Source organism: Zeus faber (assembly GCF_960531495.2).
Source record: "Zeus faber genome assembly, chromosome: 14".
In the NCBI taxonomy this organism is placed as follows: domain Eukaryota; kingdom Metazoa; phylum Chordata; class Actinopteri; order Zeiformes; family Zeidae; genus Zeus; species Zeus faber.
In genome coordinates this window covers 7,302,425-7,330,320 of record NC_137200.1, presented here as the reverse complement: position 1 = coordinate 7,330,320, position 27,896 = coordinate 7,302,425, and the positions used below count along the sequence as shown (strand labels likewise).

The 27,896-nt window shown below is 41.9% G+C and overlaps 3 protein-coding genes across 3 annotated transcripts; all 3 read right to left on the bottom strand.

Moving 5' to 3' along the window:
- Positions 1-608: 608 nt before the first annotated feature.
- On the bottom strand, positions 609-12,720 carry LOC307239813 (pterin-4-alpha-carbinolamine dehydratase 2). Its single transcript, XM_080013383.1, has 4 exons — positions 12,562-12,720; positions 10,517-10,648; positions 2,418-2,498; positions 609-941 (listed from the first exon to the last, which is right to left on the bottom strand). The coding sequence occupies exons 1-4, from the start codon at positions 12,655-12,657 to the stop codon at positions 846-848; spliced, it is 405 nt and encodes a 134-aa protein (XP_079869509.1). The 5' UTR covers positions 12,658-12,720; the 3' UTR covers positions 609-845.
- A 653-nt stretch (positions 12,721-13,373) lies between these two features.
- Positions 13,374-21,064, bottom strand: txndc15 (thioredoxin domain containing 15). Its single transcript, XM_080014440.1, has 6 exons — positions 20,914-21,064; positions 19,668-20,050; positions 19,355-19,498; positions 18,113-18,276; positions 17,307-17,437; positions 13,374-13,997 (listed from the first exon to the last, which is right to left on the bottom strand). Exons 1-6 carry the CDS (start codon positions 21,008-21,010, stop codon positions 13,801-13,803), a joined length of 1,116 nt encoding a protein of 371 aa, XP_079870566.1. The 5' UTR covers positions 21,011-21,064; the 3' UTR covers positions 13,374-13,800.
- Positions 21,065-21,973: 909 nt separating this feature from the next.
- Positions 21,974-27,503, bottom strand: cUnh5orf24 (chromosome Un C5orf24 homolog). Its single transcript, XM_080014091.1, has 3 exons — positions 27,229-27,503; positions 25,419-26,030; positions 21,974-24,916 (listed from the first exon to the last, which is right to left on the bottom strand). The coding sequence occupies exons 2-3, from the start codon at positions 26,025-26,027 to the stop codon at positions 24,815-24,817; spliced, it is 711 nt and encodes a 236-aa protein (XP_079870217.1). The 5' UTR covers positions 26,028-26,030; positions 27,229-27,503; the 3' UTR covers positions 21,974-24,814.
- Positions 27,504-27,896: the final 393 nt, after the last annotated feature.

The window sequence follows — 27,896 nt, the reverse complement described above, 5'->3', positions numbered from 1 at the left end:
AGGTTGAAAGCCATAGCTGCTGTCAAAACAAATTTAACACAAGTCCAGTGATAATCTGGTCCCTTTCAAAATATCACATTTACTTGTAAATACCAGATCACGTTAGAAGAAGGATCAAGTATTTGACGACTATAAGGTTCCAACTTGTAAATACTCTGTGTGCTTTTCTCTCCCAACATCTAGCGGTATCAGGAAACCACTGCGGCCATTTCTGGCTCACCCTTGACTTAGTCTTAAATCTAATAAATCCACTCCTACTGTCTTTGACCTCGGCTTCATTTGGTTTCCGTCCTCCGCTGCCAAAAGGACATGCTCGCTACTGGAAATGAGAAGGGAGTGTCGCTGGAATCCTTTGGCAGCGAGCGTCAGACGGGAGTTTATTAGTGTTGAACAGGCCATCGCAAGAACTCCATTTTAATTATGCGTTTAAAAAATAACCATTACTACAAATAACCTGCGCTGACATCACAAGGAGCCGGGATCCACCGAGCTTCCGACTTCCTTCATTCCACGCTAGCGCAGCGTTTGGAATTCCATTTCAGTAGAGAGGCAAAGATGGCACAGTCAAAAAAAACAGAGTACACAAAGGGAGATCCAAACGTCCAAAACATAATTAAGAGTTGATTTTATTCAAGGAACAGTACACCACCGAAAGACCGCAACAAGTAAAGCTCAGGTCAGCCCGCAGAGAAGCCTTTTTTGAGGAAAAATGTTCAGACCCAAATGAAATTTTCACTCAACAGAGAGGAGACGTGGAAAGCGACTGAAAAATAAACTCTAATTATACGATGTTGTGGTTCTACAAAAAAAACAAAACAAACAACAAAAAAAAAAAAAAAAAGTCATTACATGGCGAGTGCGGTTTTATCAATAAATCTGGCCATTTTAACGTCCCGCGCCGACAGCCCCTGACAGGCGTGCGTCGTCAACGTGATCTGGACCTGGATCGGATCAGGAAGGAAGTGACAAAACAATGGGAATCATTCACGGGTCGATTAGCACACAAACACAGTATTACTCTGCATTGTCGAACATTGCTCCGTTTGCATCCACGGTGGGGAACTGCAATTCCAAGTCGCTTTCCAAAGTGTCTTCTGAAGTTTCTTTACAAAATGAGGTTTTCATGGAAGTTGATCGTGGTCTGCATTTCTTCTTACTGGGATTGTTGCGCAATGTATTTTGATACATCCGGGCTTGAGACGCCATTTTGACGACAAGACTAAACCTAACTCGACAACATAACAGTAATAGCGAGTTTATTGCAATCTGCGTCAAAAGAATAGAAAATGGAGCTGTAAATGAGTAACATAAAAATAAAAAGATACTGTGGGTGACAGTAGATTACATTTAATGAAACAGAGCAGAACACAAGATCTTAACCTTTGTTCTTTATGTTTACGCTGTTATTTTCCAAATTAAAAATCAAATACAACAGAGGAGAATTCCCCCTCGATGGGGTGGATCGGACCTCGGTGGATGTGGGATTTCTTTTCCCGAGTGTCTTGTGGAAAGCGCTGTGGGCGCCCAGGGAGCTGCAGCCGTGCGGCCCCTTCCTTCAGCCACTTTAATAAAGACTGGATTAGGAGGCGCATTCCTCCCAGAGCGGCCCAGCTAGCCACACAGTAACTCAGCGGCTACGAGCTAATGCTCAGAGATTGTCAGGGACTGGCTTTGTCATATCAACCACTGTTTTATTTCTGAAGTGGGAAGTGTGTGTGTGTGTGTGTGTGTGTGTGTGTGTGTGTGTGTGTGTGTGTGTGTGTGTGTGTGTGTGTGTGTGTGTGTGTGTGTGTGTGTTAGGGGTGGACGGAGGCCGTATTTGCAGAGCTTTTCGCAAGAAAAACGATGGGATTACAATTTAAAGCTACTGCTCCTTTGCACCGACTGCCTCAAAATACGGGTTTGTTCCAAGGTGCTGAGTGGAGAGACTCTTTAACACGGAGGAAAAGCAACGACGAAGGGCTGATTGATTACCGTGCGTGTATGTGTGTGTATACAAATGCAACAAACCGTAAATACTGCATGCATAAAAACAATTTCCAAAGTTTTTTGGAATATGAATTTGGAAAATAAAAACACAATCCCACATTTACATTTTGAACATAGTTATGTATATCTTTGGCCAGAATGAAACTTTCCATTGAATTTTTGATTCAAAATCAATTTGCATTTTTTTAAATACCACACCGATGCTACAAACAAACTGTCAATTCCTTTTTTGTTTTTTCAAGCTGTCACCAAGTCTGTATATGAGGACAAACAACTGCAACTGGGATCGCAATTTCATTTCCAAAATATGTAATAATATTTAAATAGCCCTGACAAAGTGCTTCCAAGTTTAAGCGCGTTCAAGTGTATTGCTTTGGCATTCATCAAATGGAGTGTGATGAAAGCTTAAAGCTGAAGTATGCTCTTACTTTGTTATAAACGTTGAACCACTCGGGGTGATGGTTCATCTTCTCGGCTTGCAGCGCCACGCGAGTCATGAAACCAAACGCCTGGAGAAACGTAGGGAGAGAAAATACACAATCCAACAAACCGCCAAGAAGCCAAGCACCTACTTTCCATCTAGGTCAATTCGGGAAATGGAAGAGTGAGATGATAAAACATGTGTCATCCAGGAGAGTTATATTCATTAGAGAATCCCTTCTACTGTATGACGCAAACAACATTACAGAGACAGCGTCAGCACTTTGGCAGTGCTTTTTGACGCGTGGCACTTTGCACTCAAATGATGAAAGTGTTGAATTGATAGATGTGGTTGTGGATAGAATGGCCCTCAAACTCATTTAGAAAAACATCAGCAATTTAAAAATAGATTGCGTCGTAGTCATCTCGCTGAAATGACTCTATTTATTAAACATCAGTAATTTAAAATGCCATGCATCAGGGTTCTTGACTTTGCATTTATTAAGCTCATGTTCACTTTCAATTTAAATGAACTTAATTAAATCAGTTGCTGTTTATTTTTTAATCCAATTATTTAATATGTTTCAGATTATATTTTTAGATATTTTAATTTTTATTATTATTTTTTTTTTAATCAATTAAATATTTGATTTCATACCATATAACTCAATTAGGATGCATTATTACATTTAAAAAAAAATTTTTTACCTCCCGCTAAACAGCAAATAATTCAGTAAATTCATCCTGCACCATGTGGAGCACGGCTGCAGTCTGAGGTACAGACCAACCAGACTGCACTTCTATACACACACAAAGAAACCCTTGCAGGTACACACACACACACACACACACACACACACACACACACACACACACACACACACACACACACACACACACACACACACACACACACACACACACACACACACACACACACACACACACACAAAAAGTCTGTCTTTGTATTTGTATGTATATATTTTTTTCACTAGGTTAGGCATGTGGCCTGCTCCAATCACATCCCATCGACAGAGTGATTAGGGCTATTGTAATTATCTACAAAGAGGGTAAAATCCCTCGTCATACCCAACGTGAAAAAAAAAAAAAAAAAAAAAAGAAAAAAACAGGTCGAGCCATTTCAGAGCAATTTCCCACTGCAATCTCAATTAAGCCTCTGAATACTTCCTCTCTGCCTAATTAAATCAACTGAACCGCCATTGTTTACGCACCGCAGCGGCGGCCAGGTCTGCTGCTCCGTCCACCTTTTGACATGACGAAACAGAATTACTTGGGGAGAGGAAATTGCGTTTAGTCCCTTTTAGCGTGTTGTTTCCAATTTTCGGGAGACCTCCTTTTTTCGACGGAGAAACACGATCGGCAGCTCGATCAAATTGGTTATCAAGGAAACAGCCTTCTGATCAATTTAAGTAATTGGCATATTCCTGCAACTTGACCCCTACTGGCACCAATTTGAGGACTGAGGCGACCTGTTTTCTCTCAGCTCTCATTGGCTCTAATGGAGATGGCTAAGCGGCCTGTCATGTCAGGTGTAGCCCAAACATGTCCGCTCTTCCTGCCTCTCGGGGGCTGATCCGCCTGCCTGGCAAGCACAGACTGACAGCTAGCAGGATTCAATGTGAAATGCACAAAAGAGCAACTCTGAAAAGGTCTCGGTGGGTGTGCCGGATGACGCCTGCTGATAATAGCTCCTCTGAACCGCTGTGAACTGAGTCACATTACATTTATAATTTATTTATTCGTACCAATCAGAAATATCGATCGCAATTACAACCTAGTTTTTGTGGATTCACTAGAGCACTGACACCGACTTTGGAATTTGAAATTAGCTGCTTATTTTCGGACGACCCTGGTGTTGGACCAGCTACAATATAAATGCTATTTAATTTTGTGTTTCACGCCAGGAAAAGTAACTTTGAGCCTCTTGTTTTACTAAAACTAGATTTCCTTTGAATCTTTTGTCACTGTTAAGTTTTTGTAATTACTTCCATTCCAAAATAATTCCGAACAATCAACATTTAGGTCTTACATGCAAGAATAAATAAATAAATAGATAAATGAATACTTAAATAAAAAAATACATAAATAAATAGATAAATGAATACATAAATAAATAAATAAATACATAAATAAAAAGAGTGACTGAATTAACTCCTGCCCCAGGCTCCACAGATGGTAAAATCTGAAATGTCAGACACAATGCCCCCACCCCCAACCCAACCAAAATGTGTCACAATGACACATTCTACTCCCTTATTTATAAAACCTCTCAGCTAGACTTCCCCATTTAGGCCTTGGAAATGTTTAAATCAGCTACAGGCAGAGTGTAAACTGGAAGAGAAAGGAATGTGAAATGTAAGACAACGGTTTAACTGGAATATGAAGCCTGAGAACCACACTATGCTTCTCACTGATGTGCTTAGTGGCACAGAAAAAACAGGGAAACACCCAATAAAGTATTCAAAGATGACCAGTAAAGAAGCATTTCTGTCTGGCCAAATCTCCTAAAATCCTGCAAAAAATAATGGGCTCTGCTTGCACTTTTCTCTGGCCCCAGAGATAGTGCCCTCTAGGGGCTATAGAGAGAGTAGCATGTTAAAATGCTGCAGGTCCGTCTGTCACCCACAGGTCAACTAAATGTCCCCACCCCACTTGGGCCAGACGGGAAAATAAAACCAAGCATGTATCAGCTGAGGCCTTAAGTCAACAGAGGTCAAGGACTCTCCCTCTGAGAGCTCTTTGTTTGAACTTTTGTATTGCGTGAGTCACGCTTCACAGGCCAACAGGTCAGCCAGCTAAATAACCAGTGATATGCCCAGCCAGCCAGCCAGCCAGCCAGCCAGTTAGCTATTCATCCAGCTATCAAACTACCTAGTCAGCTAGCTACTTCTCCAGCTGGAAAATCAACCAGTCAGGCAACCAGTCAGCTATAAACTTAGACCACAAACCATGCATGTAAGGTATACATCTAGCCAACAAAAGGGCAAGTCTGTCTGCTATACAGCGAGTAAACCATCCAGTCATCCAAAGCCAGCAAGCCAGCCATTAAGCTCTGCGCCCAGCCATTCAGACAGCCGAACAGCCGACCTCCTTGAATGGCCCAACTAGCTGTAGCTGTCAAAGTTGGCTAATTTGACTTGACATTTCACAGAGCCCCATCTCAAATAATCAGAAACACCCGAAGCTGGATCACTGATACGCCCCCTTTCCCCATGCATTGCTTTCGAGGGGCCGTTTTGCCGCTATTATGGGGTGATTGTCATATAACGTTTGGATGAGACTATTTGGACGTTGGGGCCAGACCTTGTTCGCTCTCTCTTTCTCTAGTTGTGGCTATGGGCTGGAATACAGGCCTTGGTTTCAAATACATGTGTCTGTTATTTACAGATCAGTTTTCCACCACCGCGCGGGTCTGGGGGCTTATAGACGCCTGCTCTGCGTTGCCAAAACTAAGTGCATGCAGATTGTGTCTACTCAGACTAGCCTCTGACACACACACACACACACACACACACACACACACACACACACACACACACACACACACACACACACACACACACACACACACACACACACACACACACACACACACACACAAAATTGTTTCGACCAAATGTGCACATGTGCAATCACACCGAACAAACTCTCAAATATGCACCTGCATCTAAGGCTCCCACACACACATATCCATCTGTGCACTCACAGTTTCTCTCGCCCCTTTACTATATTACATGGCGCTGCCACAGCTACCCAGCGATTATCAAGTGAGACCCATCATCACAAGCACCAGCGTCAGCCCACTGGAAAACCTTTCCTTGTTCACAGTGAAAATCAAGAACGCTGTGAATTACTTGGTGGTGGCAATCATGATGATGATGACGACAACCACACCTCTTACATTTCACATCTCTTCTTTCCCAAGACAGCTCCTCAGAGGTTTTCGGCTGCTTGATGAAGGTTAGCCCCCGACTACCACCCATCATCAAGTCAACATGACACTGGAAGCAAAATATCAAATTATTCTAACAGCTGCCAAGCGGTTCTTTCACTTAGCAGAAGAGAACTTCACAGGGTCTGTGCTCTATTGCTGATTTAAATGTCAGATTTAGCTTCAACTTCATACTTGGCAGCTCCCAGCTACCAGCAAGCAGGTTGTGTGCTGACAACAGTCATAAGAAGCAAAGTCTAATTACCCTCAACTCCCATTTATGTAAAAGCATGTCATGTAAATCTCCAGCCTGGTGTTCACAGCTTCTTATGCAAACCCCACTTACTCAGCTAGGGCTTAGCGAGACACAGGGCTCTTCAAAAGGTAAGGCAGACGTCACGGCCATCTTGGCTTACAACAGAGGAAGATGGCCAGATTATCTAACCGCCTTCTGCTTGGGCGCAACACCTCACACCTCCCTCCGGCCATTTTCATGAGAGGATACTACTGCAGGATGACTGTTTCCTAGGGAAAGTTCCAGTGAAGAGACGACGCTGGGAACAAAATACCACTGAGCCGATTAAGCAGGTGCTCATGCTGAGGATAGTATGGTGTGTGTGTGTGTGTGTGTGTGTGTGTGTGTCTGTCTGTGTAGACATGTAGAAGTGTTTGTCACCCTCTGCAGTGTTCTGCATATGTACATTTCTTTGTGATTACATGGGGAAGGAAGATGGCCTTGAGAGTTAAGTTTATCCAGGGGGCTTCGTCCCAGTTGTAAGGCGACGTCTTTAACAAAAGCAGGGCAAGGCCTATAACGAGAGAGAGAGGCTTGAGAAGAGATTTGCTGGCGAGGGGGCCCTGACTGAATATATAATAAGGGGGATCAGCCTGCTAGATTGGACCTGAGGGACGGAGGTAAGTGTATGTGAATAAAGCAGTTACATGGCCTGATCGCTTAAGAAATGTCTGACTCCTTCCATTTTTTTTTTTTTAAGTGTTTTTGATGTGAATCCACTGAACTTTTACCATTACCTGATGGCACCGCAAAAAAAAACAAAAAACCCTCTGAAAGTCAGTTTTAACTGCTCCTCGCTTCTTTTCCAAAAATCTAACGACATCAACATGTTATATCAATATTATCTATCTCTGCTTAATGTGGCTTTACTTGATGCTGAACCACATTTACAAAGTTAGGTTTGTGTCTAGTTTGTGTTTGTGTGTCTGCAAGTGAATGACATTTAATGAGGCTTTGTTTCCATTTTCTAAAACACCAAGTAACTGTTTATGGCGTATGAGCCTGTTTTTCATGTAATGGATTCTGGAATTCTAGCTTTACTCGTCCTGAGTGGCATTGAGAACAAACACATTAAAATGTATTTTTCTTCTTTCAAAGAGAATTTCCACCGCAAAGCAACATAATACTAAAGAACTACAATTGGCCGGCTTGTTCACAAGCTATCCAATGAAGTGGACCACGTAACAGACCCTCCCTCAACGGTAGGTCTGTGGTAGAGCAGCAAGCTGCAGTGGTTTAAGCACAGTAGTTTAACACTATTGCAGTATGTACAGAGCTGAGTGAAAGCTCACTCTTATTCTGCTGGTAAACAACTTTTCTACTAATAACGGAGTCTCAGATCGGAATTACACTTTTTTATTTATTTATTTATTTATTTATTTATTTATTTATTTATTTTTCGCACTCAATGAAAGGTTTTGGCGAATGGATAACTTTGAAAGGGTCAAATGCCACAATAGTCAATTGCAAAATGACCCCCAAAAACAAATATACACAATATAAAGCGCTCATGAGCATGCATTGAAGAAAATAAAGCATGGAAGCTGCTCTTCAATATTTTATAGTGTCATGGAAATTGACCACACGGAACATGGGCACAATTATAGGCCAATGGATTCATCTTTTAGTCTAAATATTGGGTTTACCAAGAAAGGTCTTAATTATTGATTTAAATTCTACTGCTTTTTCGGAACTCGGAATTGAGGAGCAACTAGACAAGTCATTATTTTACCCTACTGTGTCCATCTGACCAGGGAAACAACAATGCTTTTCGGAGTCTGACGTTTACTGAGCATAAAGTACCTTTCTTAGTGCTACCCGGGTGTAGGAATTATTACTTTGAGAGCGAATGAATGTCAAAAACTCAGTTCACTTTGACATCAGTGTACATTTTCATGAAAAACAAAGCCACTGTAAAATGGACGGATTTCTCCCCCATCCCCTCTGTCGGGTGGCTGTTGGGATGTTTTAGCGTTTTCTTGCACTGCGATTGAAATCTGATTGAGTTTTTTGGGGTGTGGCGGAATTCCATTGTCAGCCTCGGCTAACGTAACAAAGCGGTTGAGTATGTGCAGCTGACCTCCTCCATGCGCATACTTCGTCTTTCGTCTCTCGGTTTCATTCGTGTCACATGAATCTCTCTGCTTGATCTACCGAAATGTAAAGCAGATGGCCGCCTTTTAACAAGCAAGACATAAAGATTTGCACGTAAACAACATCAGTGATTTTTGACTCCGATGTATCAGTGACTGAAACATTAAAACATGCTACGTCCGACCAAAATTAACAGTGTGAAAGGAGGAAATGCCCAAATTTTCAACAACCAAAGCCACTCCGGAGATTGACTTCAACCACCCCTACTTGGATCTTTGGAATTGATGAGTCAAAAAAGCACAAGAAAATAATAATCACATTGGAATTCCGGACTGCTCCCAGTGCACACAGCGTATGATCACAAGCCACAGATAAATTACTGTGTTGTGTGTGATGACATCACAACACTTTCCACGTACGTTGATCAAAGAAAAACAAACTAAAAGTGAAAAAAAAACAAAACATAAAAAAAGATAGCGTCCCCCTGGGCTCCATTTCAAGTCAGGGTTTGCCGTTGTAGTTTAGGAGGCCATCACTGCGGCTCTACCGCCCCCTAGAGGTCAGAAGAAGCAATGCTTCCCTTGACAGAGGGGAGATATGTTTACTCTTATTAGGTCATCAAGATCACATTTCTCCAAGTTAATCACTGTTAAGTGGTGAATGGAAATCAGCCAGGGCGCTGCTGCTTTTGTTATACACATGTAGTAAAGGGTCTTGAATAACAGTTAAAAGAATAACACCTGAATAACAGTAATAAGAGTTGTAACTAAAATAAGCGGGGAAAATCAAAAGGGAAGAAATCACGGGGAAAGAAAAAGACAGAGACCGAAAAAAAACCAAAAAAACGGAAAAACAGAAAGGACAGACATAAACCTCAAGAGCTGCCAAGATGTCCAAGTGGAACATGAGCTCATTCCCTAATAACATGGGGCGCAAACTGGGAATGAAAGAGGGAGAGATTGACAGAGAGAGAGAGAAAAAGGGAGAAAGATTGACATAGACATAGATAGAGCGAGAAAGACTGACAAAGAGACAGCTGGGGGAAAGAAAGCAGCAAGAACGCATACACACAAAAAAAAAAAAACTAATGATAGGGTTGTTAGTGGTTTGCAAGCCAGATGAAACATTTTAACCAATTTGATTGTTTGTGAATGAAATCATTTTGATCGAAACCCCAATTGCTGCCAACTGGCTGCCTGGCGTGTCTCATGGTAATGGGGCCTGACATGCAGGGGTAAGAGGAGAGGTTTAGAGCCAGGAGGACCACATGGAGGAGATCAGAGTGCGTCCTGCGACTTCAAACGCGGGGAAAGTGTAAAAACAGACTACGTCGGGGTCTAAAACAACTAACGACTGGATTAGAGGAAGTCCGCTAAGTGGCCTTGAGATGAGTTTACTACTCCAAATACACGGCTGGGGGAACGCTGGGGGCTCGCTACCATGCCAGGGGCGACGTTTTAGGTCAATAAAGCTTTTGTTTTCTTTTTTAATCCTGCTCTGGATACAAGTTAGGTCGAGTTTGCCAGATAACTGGAAGCTGCTGGACAAACTTTTAGATCTACTTTCCTCCTACATGAAAATATTTGGGTTATCCAGGGGTGGAAAACTCCACCCCTGTTGGTTGTCCAAACCTAACCCGAAATAAAAAACACAGAGAGGTCTTTACACACACACACACACACACACACACACACACACACACACACACACACACACACACACACACACACACACACACACACACACACACACACACACACACACACCTGATTAAAGGTTTTGAAGTGGAGCTCTTTGTAAATGGCGTCCCGCTCCTCCACCTCCATCCAGCCTGTGGCGCTCAGCTCCACCAGCTGTTGCTCTCTGTCGCCCGGGGACAACAACTGGAAGTCCGAGGTCTAGAGACAAAAGCACAACACACAGAAATCTAGATATAGGGTTGAAAGATAAATCAATATTGGTGTATAAATATGATACCGTTGTTTTGCGCTACATGCCTTTGTAGTATGAATGTAATATGATACAAAGATATTACTGGTAATTTGTCATAACAGGAGATGTGAAATATTTGCGTGTTTTATTTGAAAATTTGATCATGCTTTTAAATGACCATGTAGGCAATGTATCAGAGTTGTATTCTTTAACATGGGATTTTGAATATACAAGCAGATTTTGTGATGTGTATTATATGCTCAAAACTTATAAGAACAGCCGAATGTTATATATAATAACATAGTGTAAAATTCTATATTTGACACTATCCTACTATTGTGATACAAAAGACTTTGATATCAACGGCACAATGTTCAGCATTATCTAAAGAGCAGCTTTGTCATAGTTTTATTTACCAAAGGCTGGTTCAATTGATGCTGGAAATAAAACATTTTGGTGGAGGAAAAAAAAACAATTGCTTTGATCAGTATGTATTTTATATACACAGCTTATAAAGTTACTAGCCATTAAGGGTCTACTTTTGCTGAACATTTGATAAGGACATTAGAACAGCCAACATATTATATCATATTTGTGATTTTTTTCATGTCCTATCATAACCAAATTAACCATTTTTTCATATTACATATGATAACATAAGAAATAACATTTCCCACACATCATTCAGCCCAAATGCATGGCGCACAACTTCATGTTAGAGGGCTCATTCTCAAGGTTAGCGCTTATTGATTTATTTGTGTGTGCATGTAACACTCAGGGGTTTCTTCCAGTATGATTTTTATTGTTATCTGCATTAAATTATGCACAATGTGCACTTATACATTTAAAGTTTCACTCTAAAGTAATTGTGATAAAATCAATACCAGCTAAGGAAAAACATAGCATGTTCAATGTCCAATTTGCCACGATGAAATCATGAAATCATGGCATGTCAGCTGAATGCGATGCCATCGATGGTGATAGCCGATAGATATTCAGAGCTCTGTAGGTATTGATATTTTTTAAAGGCCTTTTTAAAAACACATTATCTAACTATAAAAGAAAAGAATCTTTGTCCGTCTGGCTGTCTGTCTGTCTGTCCTTGGATTATCTCGACAACTGTTCATCCAATCTGCTTCACACTTGGTGTGTGTGTGTGTGTTGCTGGGGACCCAAGGACTCTATGAATGAGTTACAGGTGTCTTGAATAGCCATGCAATCATTGACATTGTGTTAAACTGTGCCATTCACATGTCTTACATTTTCAACGGCTAAGCACTAGTTTTGTCTAAAATTAAGACTGATTTTTGACAAATCCTCTCTTGTTCAATAAAGTATTGTAGGTGAGTACTGCACATCTGGTGCAGGGCAGAGTCAGTGTTAGGTAGAAACAGGGTGGGTTGTTCACATTACATGACATTATTCTATGGATCGTTGAACAGTTTCTTTCAAGGCAGATAGCCAGCTAAGTGGAACGGTAAATATAACAATTACTTTTTCCAGGATAAGTAAGTACAAGGGTTTCATGGACTTCTCGGTCTCTCAGGCAGGTGTGACTGGAAGTATAAAGTGAGTTAGTTCGTCGACAGGTCGGCGTAGCAGGCAAGCAATACATTCATTCGGTGGCCAGAATATTAAAATGTAAGACTTTTAAAATTATGTTTAATGTCTTGTGTTTGTTGAGCTGAAATGTAAGCATTTTAATGGTTATTATTGACCTGGTTTTATGTCGAATGTATGGTTAATAAAAACTGGGATTCCATGTAATACTGTACGTCCGCCAGGTGGCAGCAGAATGTACTGGCAAGCGGTGACGATCTACGAACGCTAATGCTACTACACTTAGCTTGCTTTACTCTCATTCCGAGGTCTCACTCACCATTTTAGAGGCATATCTGGAAACCACGGGGAGCAGTAGGCTGCCCAACCTGGACACACGGCGGGACAACACACTGTTTATTCCCGGAGTGAACATTAACCCATTGCCCTCAAATCAACGCGCTAGCTTGTCGCCTCCGGGTTTCCACCCGCCTCTAGTGGTAGGTGGACGTGGGCTGGCCCGGATAATGCCTGATCAAATATCACCTCAGAACGGCGGTTTATTGCGCCTCACTCTAAAGTTGTGAAGTAGGACTGTAATGTAACATTTTATAATAATAATAATAATAACAGTAAAATAATAACAGTAAAATAATAATAATAACAGTATAATAATAATAATAATAATAATAATAATAATAAATACTACGATTGCGTGTTGCTTGTTGCAGGGTATTCGACGGGTGTTGAAATAGTCCTTCATTCATTAATACAATTAAATTTTAAATAATATTTATGTATTATATGAACTTATGACTTATTATTTAATATATAACTATATATTTACTACTATTACTATTGTATATTTAAATTGTATTTATATTAGGTTGTTAAAACAAAGCAACTCTGGTAAACCAGCTTAAGTATTACATGTATTTGTCACATCCAGCGCCCTGATCTAACAGAGCCTTTAATACTGTACCTTTTATTTATATAAATAATATATTATTCATGCATATACATTAATTGTATTCATATAAAACGTATATAAACAAATGAAATGTAGTGTAATTAAAGTCAACAGTCTCCAAAACAAAAGTAAATATCGATAATTGAAAAACGTACTCAAGTACAAGTAATTTCACTGTCGCTGGCCAGTTAAGGACTTTAATGATCGTTATTACAAATACCAAAATATACACATCCATAATTCTCAGCCCACAGAGAAAGCTCAGTCAAACGCGATGATGTCGTCCAAATTTTGTTGAGTATTCCAGAACCTTTGAATGCACTGAGGTAATGGCCGTGTTAATAGCGGTGGAAGCTTTCAGGCAACTCTCATGGCCGTTCCATGTATGTTCAAATTGACTTTATCTCACAAATTTACAATAATTTAAAATCACAGCAGAGCACTGAAAAGTATATACAACCACAGAGACAGCCTCTCATCTATTTGTACAAATGGTTAAATCATCAAATCCTTTAAGCATCGGCAAAGGGAATGTGTTTACCATGTAACAACCAATTCGTTTAGCTAAATAATTATTTACAAAACCAATCATTTGGAGTTGGTGTGGTTTCATTCCTGGTGCTCGTGCTCCTGTCCCGGTATGAGCCAGCGAATGCTTTCTGTGCGCAGGGCGGCGTAGAGCGTGAAGCCCGTGATAAAGAGGATGGAGAAGACGAGGAGCCAGTCGATGCTCTGCACCGGCACGCTGGCCAGCGGCCCCAGGTGGTCCAAGTCCAGCACGTTGGTGTCCGGGCTTGCTTCAAACCCTGGAGACAAAAATGTATTCATAAAAATTTTGAAACATTACGTGAGTTGACATCTGGCCTTGTTTGAGGGTAACTTTAAGGATACGCTTGTTTTTGTCATGCCTCGCACAAACAAGTTGCACGAACTTTCTTTTTTCAGGAAGCTGTAATTCTTGAGAGTAGGAATCACAAATCATTTCCTTTTTGGGAGTCAGAGGGGGTAGCCGCTGTGGCCTATAATAAAGTATGCTAAATATCCTTGTTGAAGACGGGAAGCTCTCATCATGTATATTTGCGTGGTACCGGTGAGCAGTGTGTGCATGGAATCAGCCCCGTCCATACTGGATATAAGGGAAGAGTAGCCACATGTACCTGGCACAATCAAATGCCTCCATCTTTCTTCAATTTTTCTGAGGATAATCTGAACGTGCACAAGTTGGTTGGCTGAATTCCCTACTCGCAGAAAACAAAATCCAATATGGCCAAATGCCAGAAATCCAGTGTATTGCTAGATTGCTTTATTAAACGCTCACCGTTTGACTGTTCATGAGGATTGATTTTAACATTTCTACAGCTTTAAAAAATAAAAATGTATGCGAGAAATGTTTGCCTGTGTGTGTGTGTGTGTCAGACGAGGTGGTGTAGTTAAGCCACGTCTGCAGGGGACAGGGCTGGCTTGGTTCCGTGGCAGCGCACCTTTACAGGGTCTGCCCAATCAGCCTTTTGAGCGCCGATTGGTCGGACCCGGCTGCAAGAGTTTTCATATAACGTTGTTCTGTCTTTCAGTGGAGGGAGAAGGCACACGACGCAGAAACGCCTGCGATCCGGAGCACGACCACAAGAAACTAACTCCGTCAATCCCTTTTAGTTTATCATCCTGTTTTGCCAGCGATCCTTTGTGTAAACGTTGGGAATAAACGAGTCAAGTGAGCCGTGACACTCAGTCGGGAGAGGAAATAACCCGGTTGTTGGTGCCGAAAAGACGCTTGTATATGACAGAGGGGCCTGACTCAGACAATTTGCACCGGGAGACAGGGTGTTGATGTTGCTCCCTACGTCCAAATATAAATTACTCGCCAAGTGGCAAGGGCGCTTCGTGGTCACACGGCGGGTTGGGGAGGTCAATTATGAGGTTGCACAGTCTGCCAGGGGCGAGTTGACGCAGATCTATCACCTGAACCTCCTGAAGCGGTGGAAGGAGGCAATGTCCGTGTGTCCAGCCACCACGGTGATTGAGCGGGGTGGGTTTGGGCCGGAGGTTCCAAAAATGGCCGATCCCACCCCGGTCCTTTCCAGTAACCATCTCTCGGCGGGCCACAGCACGGATGTGGCTGCTTTACAACGCCGGTTTTCTGACGTCTCCTCCCCCCTGCCGGGCCGCACACCCCTCATACACCAGCATGTGGAGACGACCCCAGGGTTGAAAGTTTGTTCTCAGCCGTACCGCCTGCCCGAACATAAATGCAAAGTTGTGCAGGCAGAATTAGAGGCCATGCTGGAACTGAACCTGATAGGAGTCTTCAAGCGACTGGTCATGCTGGTCGTGCTACCATCGTGCTGGTAGGTAAGCCAGATGGGTTGGTACGCTTCTGTGTAGACTACCAAAAACTGAAAGTGGTGTCGAAGTTCGATGTGTATCCCATACCCCGGGTCGACGAAGTTCTTGACTGGTGAGGCACGGCTTGGTTTTTCACGACACTGGATTTAACCAAGGGCTACTGGCAGATTCCAAGGAGAAATCTGCCTTCTCCATTCTAATTTCTAGTGGTGTGTGTATATATATATATATATATATATATATATATAGTACACCGCGTTCCAAATTATTATGCAAATGATATTTTTCTCTGATTTTCCTAAATAGTCGATGCAAATGACAGTCAGTATAATTTTCAAGTCATCAACCGTTAGGGTATAATTTTCGAATGTTATTGAACAAACCTCCCAATGATAACAGTATTTTTTTCAAAAATAAAAAACTCAAAATGCACAACAGAGTCTCAAAACATATATGTTGTAAAGAACTGAAAATGGTCATTTGTTGAATTTGCAGCATTAGAAGGTCATAATTACTGAAATCAAAAGCGATTTCAAAAACATCTTGACAGGCCAAGTTACAGGGTAACATAGGACCCCTTCTTGATATCACCTTCACAATTCTTGCATCCATTGAACTTGTGAGTTTTTGGAGAGTTTCTGCTTGAATTTCTTTGCAGGATGTCAGAACAGCCTCCCAGAGCTGCTGTTTTGATGCCAACTGCCTCCCACCCTCATAGATCTTTTGCCTGAGGATGCTCCAAAGGTTCTCAATAGGCTTGAGGTCAGGGGAGGATGGGGGCCACACCATGAGTTTCTCTCCTTTTATGCCCATAGCAGCCAATGACACAGAGGTATTCTTTGCAGCATGAGACGATTTTGCTACAGAAGGCACAGTTCTTCTTTTGTAACATGGAAGAAAGTGGTCAGTCAGAAACTCTATATACTTTGTCATTTTCACACCTTCAGGGACCCTAAAGGGGCCTACCAGCGCTCTCCCCATGATTCCGGCTCAAAACATGACTCCGCCACCTCCTTGCTGACATTGCAGCCTTGTTGGGACATGGTGGCCATCCACCAACCACCCACTACTCCATCAATCTGGACCATCCAGGGTTGCACAGCACTCATCAGTAAACAAGACTTTGAAAATGAAGTCTTCATGTATTTCTGGGCCCACTGCAACCGTTTCTGCTTGTGAGCATTGGTTAGAGGTGGCCCAATAGTAGGTTTATGCACAACTGCAAGCCTCTGGAGGATCCTACACCTTGAGGTTGGTGGGACTCGAGGCACCAGCAGCTTCAAATACCTGTTTGCTGCTTTGTAATGGCATTTTAGCAGCTGCTCTCTTAATCCCATGAATTTGTCTGGCAGAAACCTTCCTCATTATGCCTTTATCTGCACAAACCCGTCTGTGATCTGAATCAGCCCCAAATCTCTTCACAGTACGATGATCATGCTTAAGTTTTCGTGAAATATCTAATGTTTTCATACCTTGTCCAAGGCACTATTTGATGCTTTTCGGCAGCAGTGAGATCCTTTTTCTTTGCCATGTTGCTTGAAACCTGTGGCCTGCTTAATAATGTGGAATGTCCTTCTTAAGTAGTTTTCCTTTAATTGGGCTCACCTGGCAAACTAATTATCACAGGTGTCTGAGATTGATTTCAGTGATCCAAAGAGCCCTGAGACACATTACCATCCATGAGTTTAATTGAAAAACAAAAAATGTAATGTTTGAAACTTAAATCCAATTTGCATAATAATTTGGAACGCGGTGTTTTTGTCTTCCCATACCTGTGTGGTTCCCTATGAAAGAGCTGAGTGTCTGCAGGGTTCTGTCTGTGTGGTTGAAACGGGCGATGGGTTTAACCCCCTGGAACAGCAGGATGTTGGGCACCGCCACAGTCCCGAACCTGGTGGACAGACTGGCACACATAATACGAGGTGTTAGCAATAGGCTGCTGCTGTTCGCTTTACCTGGATTTTAACAGTCATCATCACCACACGGCCACTAAATAACTCCACAGACGTCCCAACAGCTGCTGGGCACCCACCCAACCGCAGAGCCCCAATGTCATTGACATGTCATCTCTGTAAGAGAGGCTATTACATGCTGCAGAAGAAGAGACAAATGATAATATTGTGTATGATATATTTCGATAATATTAGCCCCGTAGGGATGAGCACTGCCCACTACGTGGGAGCTACTCCTCGAAGTAGAAGTAGTTATTCGTTGAATAACTTCCAAGAAAATGTTGTGGTAGCAACAGTTGCAGAATTTGGTTTTCAGGGGAGAAACTTATTGTTTGAGAATATTTGTAATAACATAAAATCTTACCATTGTGTTTTTGTCCAAATCTATTTCTAAAAGCATCTTTTGGATAACTATTCCCCTTCCCTAATGTGTCGGCACACAGGGAATACAAAATGTTCTTGTAGTTATGAACAAATACCCCCACACAGTGATAGTACTTGTCATGAACGGGGCTGTTATAGGTCGACATTTCATGGAAGTGATCCATCAACTTATCGCACCTTTATAAACGCAGATAAGTTATCACGGGAGTGGATTCAAAGTTCAGCGTCCTGTGACCATATACCTGCTGTGCTGGGAGGCATCCAGTGCCAGGAAGTGCATGCTGGAAAAGACCCGCGGCAGGGCGTTGAAGTGGGGGGCCAGCTTGGCTGAAAACTGACACCAGGGGGTGAAAAATAACACCACTGAGCACTCTGTGCTGTTGGCATTAAGGAACTCCATCAGGTCCTGGAGGAAACCAAAGACATGGCGCACAGATACAGGAATTATTACTTGAAAAAAAAAAAAAATATATATATATATATATATATATATGGGAAGTTAGTTATCTGCATTTGACACATCCTAGTATCTTGCGTATCTAGGAGCTGTGGGCTGCCAGGTAGCAGCGCCTGGGGATCAACTCCGACCGATGCCTTACTCAGGAGCATCGCATGTCATAACTGACAGTCACTGGATCTAATAATGGTACTAACGACATGCAAAAATAAAGAAATTAAGGGACACAGAAATAAATGTGACTGTGGATGAATTGACCTAAGGAAGCATAATTAAGGAAAAGGCTAAAAATAATTTTACTTTAGATACAAATAAATTAAGACTAAATGAGGACAGAGTATATGCAGAGAAATAATCCATGCTATAATTTTTCATTTTGATGGCATTTATTCATTCACATACTGATTTATGCATGTAAACATTTTTCTTTTTTTTTTATACATTTACTGGCATATATTTGGCCTATTTGTTCATTAGGGATTTTTTTTCAGACTTGACCTATTTAGTGACGCATTTAATTATTTCCTTTTTTTGTTTGTTTTTGCAGAGCTCGTCCTCCAGATGAGGTCTGAGTTAACTACTCATAATCACAATTAAAGCAGCACTATGTACCTTTTGGTATTTGGCGCCCCTACACTTTGAGTGCAATTGCATTTTTTCCCCACCACTGTTGTAAAACTTGGTCCAGTGTCCGTAAATAATACATTTTACCAGAGAAATTTAAACCATATTGGTCACTATTCCATAACAGTCTGTGACAAATGTGAATACAAGCCCAGCTTACAGCGCCCTTGCACAGACCTCACCGCTTCAGAGAGCACTCAGCCCCCTGCTCCCGGTGCAGGTACCAGATGTGCTCAGGCGCGCAAACACACACCAAAAAAACAAACAAAAATTAAAAAACCCTCTTAGCTCTGATCACTCGGCTTGTGCGTTGAACACACACACACACACACACACACACACACACACACACACACACACACACACACACACACACACACACACACACACACACACACACTACCTGTGACGCATTGAGGACCTGCACAGTAAATGCGTCCATCCCTGTGATGTTCCTCTTATCACAGTTGACCTTAAAAGTTTTAGTCTCCGTTGAGTTTGGTTCCTTGGTTGCCATGGTTTCCACATGCACTATGTCCAGAGAAACCTAGGAACAGAAACCGTTATTTGTCATTTATTTTTTGATAAGTCTATTCATCTACCTGATGTAGTCCATACAATGGTAAAATTAGGCAGAAACTGCTCAATCAAATGACGTAAATTCTGATTAGGTTGTTCAAACACAAACACATTTCAAAATCACTAACTGAACTTACCCACTTATCTAAAATATAACTTTTAGAAGAAGACTCCCCGCTTCCCTGTAACAATGCTGGATCCTGCTCCGATGTTCCCACGCTCTTCTCCGTCACCAGTGTTCCGTCAGCTGCCTGAGTGGCTCCACCACACTGGGCGTCGTTCTCATCGCAAGGGGGCGTGAAAACAGTCTGGAACTCTTTGGAATTTTTGGGGAAGAGGCATTCGATGTCGGAGAGATCGATGGGAGTATCGGTCCCCATCACGGCATCTGCAATCTCGGCTGTTTTGAACTGTCTCTTCGGCTGAGACTCAATGTCCTCGGTCTCCACAAACTTGGGACTGTTCTCCAAATCAGACACAATGTTCCCACTCAAGTTGAACTCTGGTGAGTCGTCATTCTCTGCGAAAGGGCCAACATAAGGTAGATACGATTAATTTATTATTTGTAGGCATTGTATTGTTTGTTCATGTAAAAAACACATAGAATAAATGTACAGTGGCCTATCCAGCATAGATAGATAGATAGATAGATAGATAGATAGATAGATAGATAGATAGATAGATAGATAGGCAATTTATCAAAACTAATTGCAGTGTTACAGCAGCATACATCACAACAAATAGAGGCTCACAATAAAGTAATACAAATAATAATTGAAATTTAAAAATGGCAATATACAATAAATACATTAATATTTAGTAAGAAATCCATTTGAATGATGTTAATGACAACTCACAAATCTCATATTTACTCAGTGAGATTTGACTTTAGCCTCTGAAACCATATTTAGTACTTTTTTTTCCCCTAAATGTGTTTTAGACACTAGTCAGACACAGCACGTATATATTTAAGTATACTAATGACAATGACAACGTTTTTGAGTGTGTCATAAGAAATCATGTCAACAATCTAGAATGGTCTTTCAACTTAATAGGCACACATGGATATATAAGACAAAATAAATAACAAATAAACACACACACACACACACACATACACACATACATACATACAGTATGTACACAATGTCATGGGCAAGCAGAATGGATATGAATATATACAGGGGTGCAAACAGATGTAACGGTTAACTTTTAGCTTTAGTCCAAACAGCAGCGACTTCTAAATTAGCTCATATGTCATTATACTCCTATGACGCCACACCAGCAGAACAAAACATCAATGTGATACCGTGCTAGCACCGGCTAGCTACTGCTACTACTACTAGCTACTAACTAGTCAGCGTGCTGCTGTCAGCTTCTTACCCTGTGCACTCACTGGTGGAAGCCTCAAACTACTATAAACACAACAGGTAAATAATAAAGCGTGCAAAGGATGGACTTTATTAGAGGGTCCCATCATATCGTGTGTCCGATTAAATCAACTGTGTAAAAGCTAGGAACCCATTCCCTCCCCAGCCCGGGAACCAATGTCCGTCTGATTAGAACCACCGTCGGCAGAAATAGGAAGGGACACCGCACTGCTGAGCTTCCATTTCCGGGTCAGACGTTATTTCTTTGTTCAAAACAATGTACGAGCCTTTGGCAATGGTGGCTGGTGTCAATACACAAATAAATGTGAATACGTGCTTCCAAATAGGTCTCTCACCGCTAAAGATATGACACGGCTTGGTTTGGGCAAATTAAACATAGGCCCTGTGTCTACTTTGTAATTTATGGAAAGTATTAAACTCAATTTCTGTAGCATGCACACACACACACGTATATACATTTAAAAAAAAAACCTCAAACTGTTTTGTTCAGATTTTCATTTCCTTGAAAATGTGTACCCCAATTTCACAAGTCAAAATTGGGGAGTGGAGTGTGTATGAAGTAGAAGGATTAATCAGACTTCATACAGTAAATAAATAAACACATAAATAATTGAAGTGTGAAATGTTGCTGTAAATTAATGAACATGCCAACAAATAAATATTTTACTTCATAATTAATTAATTTGGTTAAATTATTTATGCATGCATTTATTTGTTTCTGAGCCCCCATGAAGGTGTTTCTGTATAAATGACAGGGAACAGTAATTTATCCTCCTGTCTTTGGCAGATCAATATGAACGGCACGTTTGTTTCAATGCACAGGCGACCCCTGCTCGTGCTGTACTGGCTCATAAGTTGCATCTAATCAACATGTTCTATGATTGTTTTAAAGCTTAACAGCGCCATACTTTCCACACTGGATTCTTTTCAAGGCCAAATCATTTGAATATGAACGCTGAAAACGAAAACTGTACAGGGCGACGGGACGAGCAGACAGACAGATCAACCCTTTACGTCACATAGTTTACAATGATAGTATTAACCAATTCCCATTCCGTGAAGGACTTTATTAAACACGTCCATTGCAAGAAAGATTCTTTGTTTAAAATGTATTACACAACAATTGAACATTCCACAACAATCATGCAAGAAGAAATAAAAATGTAAAGGTCTAGCTGATTACACAATAGTCATAACTGGGCTTTAACATGTTAATATCGTATCATAATACCTTTGAAGTCATCATTCACAACTTGTCAATCAGGTAAAAAAAAATAAGATAACACTTTGATCAATAAAATAAACCATGTGAAACATGAATTTCAGTTGATATGATTTGCAAGTAAATTGGTTCAACTTAATGCATTTGCAGATAAAAGAAATACACAGGGCTTTTTAAATATTCCACCATGTGTCTGAGTCCATCTGTTATAGTTCAAACATCCAATTTAAACTTTATTTTTTTGTTGGGTTTTTTTTTTTGGGGGGGGGGGGGGGCATATCTTATTTAATGGGTGAAAATTCTAAATACCAGCATAATAAATCCAAGAAATAGCTTATAGTTTGTAAACTGTGTTCACAAAGACATCTGAAATTATTACGTCAAGTCATTCAAAACAAACAAAATCCAAACAAATCAAGGCCAAATGGTGGAATTTCCCGTCCGACCAAGGCTTCACAAGAGGGGTGGAAAAAAGCACAACATGCTTATGATGCTACTGCGTCACCTGCTACCGTTGCGCAGTCACCCGTTCAGGTTTTACAGTCGTTTGACAGGATAATAACTGAACAGTGACGTATTTGGATCATGTTGACATGTTGTCAAAAACAGAACATTTGGGACTCACGTGGTCATTTCGGTCTGGGTTCAAATCATGTAACCCACTGCCATGTTTCTCTTTCTTTGAATTTATGGCCATACATATATATATGATGCAGCAATACTCCTATGGGATATCAGTTCATACCAGGATATCACAGGGTTCTTATATTGACCGACGTCCAGAAAACACAGTCCACAAGTCCAACAGTCATTTCAAACATGTGACAATACTAGAGAGCAATTTAGATGTACACACACACACACACACACACGTTTTTCTCACGTGGAGAAATTGATCCCATCACATGTTGACCATTAAATTCTGATGCCCCTTTCCGAAGCTTGGATTGGCAGATAAATTAAACTTCAAACTCAGAATCTGCAGTGAAAAAGTGGTATCGCTCCATCCCGAATTGATAAACTATGCCAAGCCCTCATGTAAACATTGCATAAACACTGTATAAAACAAATATGACAATGTATTACCAGCACCCTGCCAGCTACAACAATTAAATGAAGAACTGGTATCCTTTTTAAATGGAAACAAGCTACATATTCATCATATTGAAAATAAAGGTATTATTGTACTTCTACGTAAAAAGATTTCAATAAAGAATGGGGTGAGAAAAGGGAGGTATACATTGCCCCAGTAAATCAATTTATAATGCATTAATTTTAACATGTTCATTATGGGCTATATAATAAGTCTTTATTTTGGATCGCGGCCTCCCAAGTGTCATTTTAGGCAATATGATTCATAGCAGGTCATATTGCAATTTACTCCTTGTTCTGAGTAATTATCAAAACACTTCTGCACAGACCTCTTAGTTGACCATAGATAGAAAACATCTAAATCTTTGGTAAAGGAGTATGATGATGCCGTTCAGGGTGACCATTTGTAAGCTTTTTATATTAGTGTTTCTGGTGAAGCGGATGACAGAAGGCCTTGAAGACACATATCAAAATACAACAATATCAAAAAAATTAACTATTAAAGCTACCATATAGTACAATACATACAGAATATTGCCCCCACATGAAATTACTTTAAATGCGTCACTTATCCGTCTCTCTAGTCAGGTCTCATTCATGCATGGGAGAGAGAATAAGCCAAAACGTGTTATAAATAGTCTGAAACCTGACGCATCACACTCAATGTTCATTTACATTAAGTTGTAAATGGAAGATATTTTGTTTAAGTCTATAAATTTAAGCACTTAATATAATGCCAATTAATGTCATTTTCTACCTTTATTCACTGCATATGAACCATAAATCACGGTAACAAATACATGTAAACACTCAAACTCTTTTTGACCGATGACTGCTTTGGTGACAGAAGCTGGAATGTATGAATTAATCTAGTAATTAGTTGAGAACTTCATTTCAGTCAGGAGTCCAATAAATCAGACCCTAACCCCCCCACGCTACAAAGGTGACATGTCTCTGAAGACATTTTAGTATTACTTTCCATTAAAACTCGTTCACGAGAAGCGTATTTTGTCTTGTCTAAAATGCAAATAAAATAGCTAAAACATGCTTTTTGGACACGGGGAAAATAAATACATGTTGGTGTTCTCAGCTCAAACTAATGGACATTTTGATGAGTAATTACTGCAATTTTTGGAAAACAAACTAAGGTAACAAATGGGACCCTTTGAAGCATAACAACTTCCCCCTTTGTGAGAAGAGTGTAGTACAACAATGTACTTGATATACATACTGAAAATACACAAAAGGCCCCAATTATACGGATGATTTTTTTGACATCATACTACATTCCATTGTACAATCATGTCAGAGATTGATGCAAAAGAAAATAGAAATAAAAATAAATTAATTCTACCGGTATGCCGTGTCTTGAGTGGAAATGAATTATAATCAAAGATGGGGGCAATTGTAGCAAACTCATTTTGGGAACATCAAAAAGCCCTGAAACAAATCAATATCTCCCCATAAATGAGTTGAAGTCAAAACGATTTTTTACAAAGGAGTCCAAAGGTTTCCGCGCTCAGGTCAATGCGCTCGGGTTTGATGCACAATTTGAACTTGCTAATTACGAGCCGCGGTGCTAGAAACAGTGAAGCGTCCAGGGGGGCGTGTAACCACACCAGCACTGGACCGGCTGCTGATCGGAGACACTGTCCAGAGGATCCTCTGCAGCCGAGGTTTCCTTTGCATGGAATAAGCATAGAGGGTGATAATGCTTAAAATCAGCGAGCGTCCAAGATGATTTGATGACAACTAAATGCTAGTGTCACTGTGGACATTTAAACCAGACCATTCTACATTGAATAATAATTATTATAATAATTATAATAACAACAACAAAAAAAGATTGAATCAGCACCCTTTCTTAATGTAGATTAAAATCAAAACTTTGCAGACGCTGCAGATTATCATCGGTAGAAATGAAAAGCTGCACGCACACACACACACACACACACACACACACACACACACACACACACACACACACACACACACACACACACACACACACACACACACACACACACTCACACACACACACACACACACACACACCCCTTCTCTTGGGAGAGATTACCACCCCGCCCAGTATCTGACAGCACACTTTCTTAACATGCATCCCTCAAACTACGGGCGGAGGGCAAGTCTGTGGAAGCCCAGCGGGGACTTCACTCGTTCGCTACCTTCTCTTTGCAGGAGGGTTCACAGAGAATCTCTTTGTGCGGCAGAGGATACGGGAACGCCGCGCCGCTGCAGGTCCCATACGCTAGTTTGTTGAGGCGGGACAGGCTCTTGATGCTGCCGGGGGGCCGCCCGGGGCTGACCTTGTACCCCGCCGCCTTGGTGGTACCCAGGGGCCGCCCCGGGCTGGTCTTGAACCCGGCGGCCCGCGTGGTGCCCAGGGGTCGCCCCGTGCTGGTTCTGTACCCGGCCAGCTTGGTGGTGCCCGCCGGCCGCCCTCGCCTCCCCGTCTTCCCGGCGCCGCCTTTCTTCTTCTTCAGGTTCTCCGGCTGCTGGTCAGCGGGGGTTTTGATCCCCGCCAAGACTCCCGGCACGCGGGGATCGCCGCCGAGAGCTTCCTGTCTCTGGCAAGCGATGGCTTTGTGGGAGCTCGGGGAGGGCAAGGGCCCCATCGGCCCCAGCGTCATCTGCAGGGAGGGCGGAGGAGGGTAGAACTTGTTGGACTGAGAGGTGCAGAGCTCAAAGTGGCTGCCAGGGTGATGGCCGTCTTCTGCGAGGCACGACGGCCTGCCGCTCATGCAGAAATCGCTGGTTGTCACCTGCCGCATCATCTTCTGCGGGAGAATGGACGAATGTTAGTGCTGGACAGAGATGAAGGCCAAAGGTGACATTTTTCACCGGCACCGCACACGGCTCTTAATTAACAGCTGCCATTTACGCAATCATAAAAGGGACACTAAACGTGTTTGTGCGACCCCGGGTGAGTGACTGGTGAAGTATACAAACACGCCATTCGTGAATTAATAAGCGTCCAACCATACACTGACAACCAAGGTCAACACTACGTTCTGGCTCAAACTCTACAAAGGCAGCGCCATGGGGAGCAGATGGGACTAGGAATAGGACCGCAGCCTCATTTCAAAGAGCTGACCTGCTCGGGGGCCCTTGAGCAAGGCACCGTCAAGACATTAGCAATAGGTGGAGGGAGACAGGCAAGCAAATAGTAAAACAAAACAACTAGACGTTAAGTGGAACAATACATGCGCCCGGGCACACAAATAAAGTTAAGTAATAAATACATTTAGAAGCAACAACACGACTACCCTTATTGTAGAGGTATATCGAACTATCGCGATAGTTCGACGCTGTCCGTAAGGCTGCATTATAGTAGTAGTAGTGCCTGTTTCCTGAACTTCAAGGACTGTTCTAGCCAACGTCCCCTACCTGCTTGGTCATGACATCAACATTGCTCGTGTTTCTTTGCTCTCAAAATTGTACTGTGTGCAAACAAATATCGTACGAAAGCACCGAGTCACCCCCCCCCCCAAAAAAACCCCCGTCAAACGATCGACAGCGAAGGTATTCGTCAACGGATATATCGCGATATTTGGTGGCGTTGTCGCCCTCGTAGTAATGACTCTTAACGCAACTCGGAATTACTCCAGCGCGCTTCACGAGGGCGACACAAAGCGAATTTACGCCGAATCAACAATAAATCCCGAGGCCAAAGGGCACCGTGGTTAGCCTCGCGGCGTACGGCAACAATGGAACGCGTTAAAACATAAAACACGTTGTTTAGTAGAGCGGTCTCCTTTCGTCCTACGGAGAACATCCGGCACAACGCAGGGCTCCACACACGATCTGCGCGGGAGCTTCCAGCTTCATTTTACACTTAGATGTAAAAAAAAAAAATAATAATATTTTACAATTGATTACAAACCGGGTTTAAAAAAAAAAAAAAAAAAAAAAGTCAGATGGGGGGAGAGGGGGGGGGGTTCGAAAGAAAGCACAACGCCGCTCCACTTACTGTACCTCGATTGTTCGCGGATCACGGAGCGCAAAGGGTTAAAAGCAGAGACGGCAGATCGTTCATCCTCTCAAAAGGAAAAACGCACCATTTCTTTTTTTTTTGTTGTTGTTGTTGTTGTTGTTCGGGGAGAGGGGTGGGGTGGAGAAAAACAAAAAACACCCCCTCTATATATCTATGAGCAGTCCGAGTTTGATGGCGGAGGAGAGCGGCTTTGCCTAGAGCCGAAGCGAGGCGGTTGCCGTGCAGATCAAGGTTCTCGCAGCTCCAGAGGTTTGGGTCAGAATCGCAGCCATTTCCCATTAGAAATTAATAAGACGGGAGGGCGGAGTGCGCAGGCGCAGACCCCTACTCCCCCCCCACCCACCCACCCCCCCATTAAAACCACTTCCACACCAGTACTGTGTTTTAAATTCATAATAGGCCTACACACACACACACACACACACACACACACACACACACACCCACACCATTAACCCCAAGCTGCTGCAAAATGGACGCGGATTTCCCCCTCTGCTGCGAAAACGGACAATATTTGCCATGCTGCAAACGCCGCTGCCCCTTTAAAACATTAATATACACTACGTAAGGAAAGCTCATACATTATTTAAACATTTTTTTTTTTTTTTTTTAATATATATTTTATGCCCGCTGCCTCTCTTTTTGTGTG